We start from the raw sequence: 10491 nt of genomic DNA, 5'->3' as shown, positions 1-10491 counted from the left end.
GAAATGCTCCACTCTGTCCTCCAGAGAATGTCATGCTGTTTTCATTTGGATATCACGCAGAGTTCGGCTAAAACTTCCTTTCTCCCCTTAGCTGTTCACTCTTACGTACTTGGCTGAGTAATTGAGGCACATTCTGCTTCTCATATATCTTAGGGATAAAGTCGTGGATTACAATTAAGAGCCGTTAAGAAATGTTTTCAAAATTCTGTTGTTTTTTCCCAATAGATTACTCTTTTGTGAGCTGGATTGTTATGGCTCTTTTTGCTGAAATAGTGAGACAATTACACAAGTTAATCAAGTTAAATCGTCTGAGCTCATACGTGACAGCTTTTTAAAGTCCAATTGTACAGTCCATTTCTTCAGTCATAATTTCAAATGGACTTTTTAAATTTAATCTAATGATCTACATGAGCAATTCCCCATGCCCACATCTAGTCCGTCATCTCTCTCACAGTGAGATTGAAAATTCTCATCAAAGTACGTGCCTTCATCATGCTTACTAATAGTCTCCTAATTTAAAAGAGTTGAACCGAGCAGAATGCTAACTACCGATTCAATTTCAATTCAATTAAAAAGAAATAAACGCAAAGGCAGAACGTAGAAGGAGTTTTAAATGATATGTTGCAGCAGTGCTGACCCCCTGCCTATTAACCCCAATCAAGGTGAGCCAGAGTTATTCCAATTGCGTTTTGGGGGTGTTACCTTTCAGTACCAAGGACAGCGTGTGGGGATTCCTCTGAGACACCAGTTAACCTACGAGGCTCTTTGATCTTCGTGCAGAGGCTGGCCGAATTATTATTTTCATATTCCTGTGGCTAATTACATTCCTGTCGTCGTAATTGCCTGAAACTTTTAATGTGTGAAGAACTGATTCTGATTGCAGGTGGCAGTAAGTCAGCATTACACAGCATGATCCGCGGATGTCTAAATTACCATGCTGTTTTTACGAGTGAATCTAGGCCGTTGTGTTAAGATGAGAGACAGTTTGCATGCACATTACAAAGTTTCAGATATGGTTGGTTGGCTTAAGGGTTATAATGATAAATGCTCAAATGTGACATTCATTTACAGCCTGCACTCCAAACCCCTCTGAAACACCCGTTGTAAGCAAATTAAAATTTTATAAATAAATAAAATAATCCAACTTTTAACATGATTTCAAAATCTCTTTCTCACGTTTCCACTGCACATATAATATAATATCTACCTCTGATCACAGTCAATTTATACACGAACATTTATTTACATTTCCCATGAAACATTTTGTGCACATTTAAATACATTTGAACGATGTGGGAGAAATAGTTTATGTGCGTTTTTTACTTGTACATATTATCTTCTTAAAGGCTTTCCGAAAGTCTCTATTGAAAACAGTATATATAATTGGGTTCACTGAACTATTGCAGTAACCTATCCAAAAGAATACGTCGAACAAGGCTCCGGGAATGGTGCATCTCTCCCTGCAGAGAGCGTGAAGACTGTACGTGAAGAAGAAGGGAAACCAGCAGAGGACAAAAACTCCCATCACTACAGCGAGCACAAACGTGAAGCGTTTCTCTCGCATCTGCGCCACTTTAGTTTTGGATGCGGACCGTCTGTTGTTCTGCTCTTGGAACAACTGGGATTGTCTGTTAGAAGCCCATGAGACGCGGCAGTTCTGTTTAGGGCAACAGTCTGAGCCCTCCACCTTCCTTCGCTTGGAGAAGCGGGAGTTCTTGGGTTTGTTGTCCGACGCACAACTCTCCTCCAGGTCAATGTCGTCCAGCTCCTCCTGGTGTTGAATACTTCCCGAGCTGTGGCTACTGGGACTCTCCACCTCGAACTTATCCTTTCGAACGAAACAAGTCTCTGACTGTGAGGGGTTCCTCTCCAAGCCATTCCTAGCGACAAACACAGTGGAGGAGCGCTGTTTTGCCACCCGGTATATTTTACAGTACACTGTGATCATAATAAACCCAGGCGCGAAAAAGGAGACGAGACAAGAGGAGAGAATGTACCAAGTCTCATCATTAATCAGACACTCTTGTTCGTTGTGTTTGGTCATGATAAGAGGAGGAAAGGAAATGACAGCTGATATGACCCAAACTATCACTATCATGGACTTGATGCGCTTCGGCGTCCTCTTAAGGTTGTAGCTCACCGCTTTTGTTACGGACCAGTACCGGTCCAGACTAATGGCGCACAGGTGAACGATGGATGAGGTGCAAAACAGAACGTCTAAGGCCAGGTAAAAGGCACACCACGTGCTCCCAAAGAGCCAGTATCCCATGACCTCGTTGGCTAAAGAAAAGGGGATCACTAGCGTAGCCACGAGGATGTCTGCTGAGGCGAGAGACACCAGAAAGAGGTTTTGTGGCGCGCGGAGCGCTCGGCTGGTTAAAACTGCCACTATAACCAGAACGTTACCCACAATCGTGACCACAATTACGAGAGTAACGACGAGGATGATTAACGCCGCTGTTACCACTGTGTGTGGAAAAGGTTTCGCCGTGTTTGTAGCATTGCTATCCTCCGTGGAGTTATAGAGTACTGTTGTCAGTTGTGTCAAATCCATTCTGAATTCATAATCTCCCAGTTGCCACTGCCCAACAGTTCAACTCTGCACTGCATTCATAACAGTGGCGGTAGGTTAGGTCGTTTCTTCAGCATATTGAAATAACGCACACAGTTGGAACAGCCAGGAAAACATAGTGCCCTTCTGGTGCGCACTGATCACCCGTCTCACACGCATTTGACCGCTTCCCTGCGCAATCAGCGCTTCCCCTAGAATTGAACAAGTTCAGAGCAGAAAAAGCTTCCAATCTCACCTAAAACTTTATCCACTGAGGTACAGCTCTCCTCGTATAACATATATTCCGTTTGGTTTTGTTCCTGTTTCGCAGCTCTCTCTCTCTTAACAGGAATAAGCGCGTTATTTGTGCGCGCTGAACGGTTCCATACTGCCCGCACGGTGGAAAGGAACGAAGGAATGTGTTTGCTAGCAGGAGAGAGACGAATTACATCATTCCTTGGACCAACCCATCCCCAAACTTAGACCGAGGTGGGAAAGGCAGAAGCGCTGGAGTTGGTATGGGAAGGTGGTTTCGCCTTTGTCGAACGAATATACGGCTTTATCCATGATTAGTTTTATTATATTTGATGTTATACACATCCCAAAATATGGTCTTAATCTTGAAGTCCCTGACACCCAGTTCTGTCACTGATGTAGGCATGCAAGTTAAATGCATAATATGTAATAATAGATAAATGAAAACATGAAATTACTGGATTAAATGGTTGTAGATTTACAGCACTAGAGATTACACGCAACAGTGACAATCATACTTTACTTTGATCTTATTCTGTTGTTTCCAATAGAGAAGCTTTCAGCCTGCTTGGATTGTCCCCAATGCTATTGTTAGTTGCATGGCCCTCTTTTTAGTTGACAGCAAAACAGGATGTGTCAGCCCAAAACAGTTGCCTACAGCCCATGTCTTCAACCTCTCCTGCTTGTCAGGTAATACCGTGTGCGCCTCCGAGGATATGTATTGTGTTGCGGTTCAGAGCCCGCACACACACACACACACACACACATTCCCCCGTTGTACAATGGCATTTCCACTAAACTTCAAAGAGGACTGCTGCTTTGCCTCATTAACCAATCCAAGCTTTTACGGACCATGTAAAAATATGTAAATGCTGCACAGTCTGGGGGAACAGAAATGTGCCACTGGGGATTAGTTATGTAATACACCAAGGTAGTTTTCTGGGGAGAAAAATGTGTCATGTAACAGCGGGTTGATTACCATACAGGGTCTTTGTGAAAGTAGGGTAGTACTGATTACATGGACCGGCAGTTGAAACTCATTTAGGGTCCACACAGATGTGTGACCTCAGCATGCCTTCAGCAGGCGAGGGGAGAAGAGAGAGAGAAAAAGAGAGAGAGAGAACAGAGAAGAGATAGACAAAAGGAAGCCCAGAGTGCTCAATTTACAGTGGCAAACAGTGCGGTTGTCGATACCACTTCAGTGTTTTTAGGTGGCTCTTTCTTTGTGTATGCGTGTGTGTGTGTGTGTGTGTGTGTGTGTGTGTGTGTGTGTGTGTGTGTGTGTGTGTGTGTGTGTGTGTGCATTTGGACTGGAGCACTGAAAGGTTTCTACTATTACCCCCCCCCCCCCTCCCTTTCAGGCCTCTCTCTCTCTCTGTCCCTCTCCCCATCGGAGATTCTCACACCCCACCTGGGCGTTGAGTAGATGACAGTGCCAGGGCTCGCTTTGGCTGTGACTCTGACCAAAGGTCATCTGTCCAGGAAGAGTGGTTCTGAGTGGGAAACAGCCAGTCCAGCGCAACAGGACACTTCCTGTAGCACATGTCAACACATCGACTTCAAGCCTTGATGAGCAGGAATGTGTCTTTTATGTTTAGTAGTACGGCTAACAAAGTAGCTATGGCTAGTCACACAATAGAATGGCGAAAATGTTACGAATCATACAAAGCAGGATATTGATAGCATATTATAGATGATCTAGTCTTTCAGTAGGCTATTCAAAACACAAGACTGAATTCAATGCAGATACAATAATCAAGACCAAGATTGCAAAACGATCACTTTGCTCTCTTTAACTGGCCAAAAAGCGGTTAAATCATTTCTCCGTAGCACCACTTGGGTGCTTGGCAACACCACTTGGGTGCTTGGCAAATTACTCTGTACTTAATGTATTCATTTTATCGCATTATTCTTAATAATACTCTGCGAAGCAGCATCAAGATACGTGGGGGAGGGAAGGCTTGTAAACATGTTGCTACTTTCCCCCGACACCCTCACCCCTCCCTGCGGTTTCAGGGAATCTGCTCTCTCGAAACAATACTCCGCATCCTGTAGGCTGAAACCACTACCTGTTGCATGACCTCAAATAATGGCGCTGTGAAAGGGCGTCTCATAGAGAGGGGTGTAGTCTCCTAACGATCAAAAAAAGCTAGAGTGATGTTTGTAGTACGTTCAGACTTTTTATGGCTTTGTCTAGACTGGAACACAGCACACACACACACACCCGGTTGACAAACAAACTGATATTAAGCAAGCGTAATTAATTCAATTACCTGAAAGCCGACGCATACATTTTTAAAACTTTGCTCCACAAAGAACCATGAAGGTTTCCTGCATCTTATTGATTGAGTGTTTTAGACCGTTTTAGGTTCTTCGCATTAATTATTATTTGAGACATGTGAGCTGTCCAAGCACTGCTGAAGCCAGATCACCTCCCTTTAAGTCTAACGCTCCACCATTAGCGAGCCTGACCTCTTGTCACATGTCCGGCAGCTATTTGATGTCAGCTGCCAAGCTAATTAGCACCCTGAACCTGCCCTCCCGAAACATCTCTGCATGCCCACGGAGCCAAGCACCACCGGCCCAAAGCAGGGCCCAGTAAAGCCCCTCAGACGTGTGTGTGTGTCTGTGTGTGTGAGTGTTGGCTCTAGGATAATGCTGTGAGTATATGTATGTGTTGGTGAGTATAGTTGTATGTATGTGTGTTAGTGTGTGTGTGTGTGTGTGTGTGTGTGTGTGTGTGTTTACTCTCGGGATGCTGCTGTGTGGGTGTGAATGTGTGTGTGTGTGTGTGTGTGTGTGTGTGTGTGTGTGTGTCTGTGTGTGTGTGTGTGTATGTGTGTGTGTGTGTGTGTGTGTGCGTGTGAGCATGTGTGTGTGTGTGTGTGTGTGTTTGTGTCGGTGTGTGTGTGTGTGTGTGTGTGTGCATGCTCTGTAGGTGCTGCTGTGTGTGTGTTTGTGTGTGTGTGTAGGTTTGTGTGTGTGTGTGTGTGTGTGTGTGTGTGTGTGTGTGTGTGTGTGTGTGTGTGTGTGTGTGTGTGTGTGTGTGTGCATGCTCTGTAGGTGCTGCTGTGTGTGTGTGTGTGTGTGTGTGTGTGTGTGTGTGTGTTTGCGCGTGCTGTTAGGGTCCTGCCGTGTCTTATTTGCTGACAGTAGCGGACTTCAGGCTGGTGAGGAATTTGTGCTGGCTGGGGCCAGAGGCTCGGGGCCGTGGCAGCACATGGATGTGAACACCAGCTGAGGGCCAGTGCTGGACACAAAAGTGAGAGAGAGAGAGAGAGAGAGAGAGAGAGAGAGTTAGCGAGAGAGAGAGAGAGAGAGAGAGAGAGAGAGAGAGAGCGAGAGAGAGTTAGAGAGAGAGAGAGAGACTGAGGTGGTTGTTGTTATTAGTGTGTGTGTGTGTGTGTATGTGTGTGTGTGAGTGAGAGAGTCAGATGTGTTTGTTGTTCTCTGTGTGTGTGTGTGTGTGTGTGAGAAAGAGAGAGAAAAAGAGAGGTGAAAAAGTGGTTGAAATATAGCTGCCATGCATTTCTGTCTGTTAGTATGCGTTGCATATGTGTGGTTGTTTGCTTGTTTGTTTATTTGTGTGAGTGTAAATGTGTACACATACTGAAAGTAAGTGTGTGTGTGTGTGTGTGTGTGTGTGTGTGTGTGTGTCTGTGTGTGTGTGTGTGTGTGTGTGTGTGTGTGTGTGTGTGTGTGTGTGTGTGTGTGTGAGAGAGAGAGAGAGAGAGAGAGAGAGAGAGAGAGAGAGAGAGAGAGAGAGAGAGAGAGACACACACACAGTATGTCACAGAGCACTGCTAGCCACTCACACCCTTTTCCTGTTCCCTGAACAGCTGAAGCCATGGAGAGAAGCCTGCTCCTATTCCTGTAAGTATTTTACATTCAGGTGACTGTGTGCTATCACCATTTAATGGCTGCCAGGACCTGGGAGAGTATCCTCTTCATAAACTCTCTCTGGGGATCATTGCTGGGATGTGAATCACGCAGAGATGTGAAATGTGTTTGAGAAACAGGCAATTATCAGCCAATAACCAACAGCTAGATTTGCCAAACAGGTTATAGGGAGGAGAGTTGTGTTTTTTACAATCATTTTCACACTTGTCTCAATACCATGTAAACCATTTCAAAACACCATTTTAATAGACTATGTGAACTAAATGGTGGGTACTTTGCATTGATGCAAAATATGTTCAATGACCACTTCTGAAATTCATGGATACCTGTCTCAGTAAATGTTCACCACCAGCAAAACACAGTAATATTTGCGGACATTTAGATACCATTCAACAGTAAACTTTCAGTGCAAAATAAAAAAAAAATGTAGATCACTGTAGATGGAATTATGCTGTATTTTGACAGACACATTAAACTACACACTTGAAATAAGACAGATTATTCTGGTTCTTGCTAACAAGATTATTTGGTTTTCTGCTTTATTTAATGTTTGCAGCCTTGTTATCAACTATATAAAAGTGGTGCAGTGTAGCATTTGCATTGAAATGTGCATGCATGAAGACAAAATGTAGATCCACTTATCGTGAAAGACATTCTCCCACTACTCCTGCTGTATATGTAAGTCATGGGCTATGAATGACACAAAGACACAACTACAACAAACACTTTCATCCACTTAAGCACTGATCACACACGGTAAATTTGCCACATTCAAAAGTGGTATCTACAGTATTGTAACAGGCAAACCAACAGATCCAAAACATTTTTCATGACAACAGCTTGCCTTGCCTTGGGATTTTAGGTGTGGATAAGATGTGCTGAACCATTTTTTTCTAAAGATTCAAGGCAAGGGAGAGTGTTGCGGTACTGTAGGAGCAAAGTTCATAAGAATGTCACCACCGATCAGCATTAGGGCAGCAGCTCAGTTCTAGCGGTAGTTGGTTCACTTACTGCACTGGGAAAGAGAAGTGTCTGGACACTTTTTTGTAATATAGTGTACCACAGAAAATGTAGCATAGGCTTGTCTTGAGGGCTAAATAGATGAATTTCATTCATTATTTACTGTGCTTGTTTTATATCGCGCTATATAAGAGGTGTCAAACGTTTTTTTTGTTGTCTTCTTTTCTCTTGCAATGCAACACTAAACTATGCATAAATAGAGGATACAGCGGCACATAACATATGCATTATGCAACGCTTCAAGTCATTTGTGTTTTTTAGTTCATTCAGTCATTAGGACATTAAGTGATGAAGTAGTTGTGGTGCCTTTGGCACCAAAAGTTAACAGATGTGCTCAGGTGTGTGTCTGTAAAAGTGTACATGGTATTGCGACTAGTATGAAAAAAAACTGTAAATGAAGACTAGAGTGAGCAGTAGATGACAGTAGAGGTTTTGTGAAATAAAGATCTTGAAAGAAAGACGTGAATGTGTTCATATTCTAAACATGCATTGCAGGAGAGGTAGACCAGTTTGCCATGAATAGTTTATATCTCCCCAAAAATCCTGTTCCAATTCCCAGATGGAACGAAACCTTGAGTGGAGGAGAGACAGACGGGAGCTGAAATTGCCTGTCATGAGTTTGGTGGAGTGCTTGTTCAAGTTTTACCAAAGTGGCTCGCTACTTTTAGGGATGGGTGCGAACTGGGTTTCTGTAATTTGCGCATGTGTGTGTGTCTGTGTGTGTGTGTGTTTGTGTGTTTGTGTGTGTGTGTGTGTGTGTGTGTGTGTGTGGTGTGTGTGTGTGTGTGTGTGCGTGGTGTGTGTGTGTGCTTGGTGTGTATGTGTGTGTGTGGGTGTGTGTGTGTGTGTGTGTGTGTGTGTGTGTGTGTGTGTGTCTGTCTGTTTGTGTGTGTGTGTGTGTCTGTGTTAGTATACGTGTGTGTGTGTGTGTGTGTGTGTGTGTGAGAGAGAGAGAGAACGAGAGAGAGCAAAGGTGGAGAGAAACAGAAATAATTGCTCTATCTTTGTATCGATGTGTGTGTGAGTGTCTGTGTGCTGTGTGTGTTGTGAATTTGTGCACTACATGTCTGTGTGTGTGTGTGAGAGAGAGAGAATGAGAGAGAGGGAGACATACAGCACATCCTCTATATGTCTGTGCAGGTGTTCACATTTGTACTTGTGTGTGTGTGTGTGTGTGTGTGTATTTTCCTACCTTGACCTCTGAATTATTAATAAGTATGAAGTGTAATGAGCCAGGCACCTCTTACCTGAGGTCATTCTGGGGTCACTCTTATCATCTGAAATATCCAATGCAAAGCACACTGATTATATCAGAAAGTGTGTGTGTGTGTGTGTGTGTGTGTGTCGGTGTGTGTGTGTGTGTGTGTGTGTGTGTGTGTGTGTGTGTGTGTGTGTGTGTGTGTGTGTGTGTGTGTGTGAGTGAGAGAGGAGAGTATCCAATGCATAGCACACTGATTATATCAGAAAGTGTGTGTGTGTGTGTGTGTGTGTGTGTGTGTGTGTGTGTGTGTGTGTGAGTGAGAGAGGAGAGTATCTAATGCATAGCACACTGATTATATCAGAAAGTGCACTAGAATAGATTTCTGTTCGTGCTGCACAGGTCTGCAGTGTGATGTTTCAGCGCACTCAAAGTGGTTCATGAAGAACCAATTATAAATGTCACAGATTTCACACGTTCATGCCCACATTTAACTCTACGTTTAACTAAACGTTTGCCCGTTGCCTTATTTATCATTGTGACACGTATACAATGCCACAATGCGCTCAAACCAAGTGGCCTCTTTGGAGGAGAATAGGAATAGTTTTTTATTTGTATTTTTACACAATACTAACACCAGATGTCTAAGAGTGGTCAGCAGTGCTTGACGCGTCTAATGAGTGTAAAGTTTCTAAAGTCATTTATCACAATTATAGACATTATAGATGCATCAGATGGAAATCCGGTTGAAAAACGACCTGGAATAGAGCTTGAAAAACTATGGATCACTTCTAATGTGGTTTATCATTATAGACGAGAACATGCTTCAGTGAGCAGATGCTTGACTATTATTGATCAGAGCGTTTCATTCATATACTGCATAAAGCTGGTTGTGTTGCAGTATAGAATGGAAAAGAATAAAATAGAATAGAAATCAGTGGAGCTAGTGACAGCAATAGAACCCCCTTTTATTCTTTGGGACATCTTTGTTCTGCTCTGCATGAAGACCTAAAACCAAGTTTTGGTCTCAAGATTCATTTTAAAATCCATGATTTGTTCTTTTGTTTTACAGCCTTTAAAATTAAAAGTGGTCCAGTGTGCTGTTTCTAGCCAAGTGCACATAATCGAAATGTTCCACATCGTTTGATTTAATTTAAAAAACAATCTACTCATGTTAAAGGTTCAACCAAATGGGAAGAGGTGCTTGCCCCTTTGATTTCCCGTGGGTCGCCAGTGAGCTCAAAATATTTCGCATGAAAACATTTGTGTGTTTTTGTGTCTGAAAGCCTGAACATCTGAAACCTCATCTCCTGTGATTCTCATGCATGTCTGCCCTTGCTCTTCAGATTTGGAGTTCAACACGCTCAACTCCTCACAGCTATCCGGCACTTGAGTCTGATCAATGTGAAATCAGGGGGGGTTATTTGCGCTAGTTGTTTGTTTGATGTTTTTTCCTCAAGCAGCTGTTTGCTTATGTTCCTCTCTCCCTCACTTGTAAGTCACCAAGTGCTACTTAAATGTGTTTGCCAACTATTTGAGTAGGAGTGAAGAAGACAGAAGATGTTTG

At 43.2% G+C, this 10491-nt stretch overlaps 1 protein-coding gene across 1 annotated transcript; it reads right to left on the bottom strand.

Annotated features, from left to right (window-relative positions):
* Window positions 1-1306: 1306 nt before the first annotated feature.
* LOC308369608 (alpha-2Db adrenergic receptor-like) lies at window positions 1307-2554 on the bottom strand (the record flags this gene model as incomplete). The annotated part of the gene is made up of 1 exon (XM_080844105.1): window positions 1307-2554. One exon carries the CDS (start codon window positions 2552-2554, stop codon window positions 1307-1309), a length of 1248 nt encoding a protein of 415 aa, XP_080700231.1.
* Between the last annotated feature and the right edge of the window lie 7937 nt (window positions 2555-10491).

This window comes from Sprattus sprattus (assembly GCF_963457725.1).
Source record: "Sprattus sprattus genome assembly, chromosome: 8".
NCBI classification, from domain to species: domain Eukaryota; kingdom Metazoa; phylum Chordata; class Actinopteri; order Clupeiformes; family Clupeidae; genus Sprattus; species Sprattus sprattus.
The sequence above is the reverse complement of the archived record's forward strand: the minus strand, read 5'-3'. Positions and strand labels throughout refer to the sequence as shown.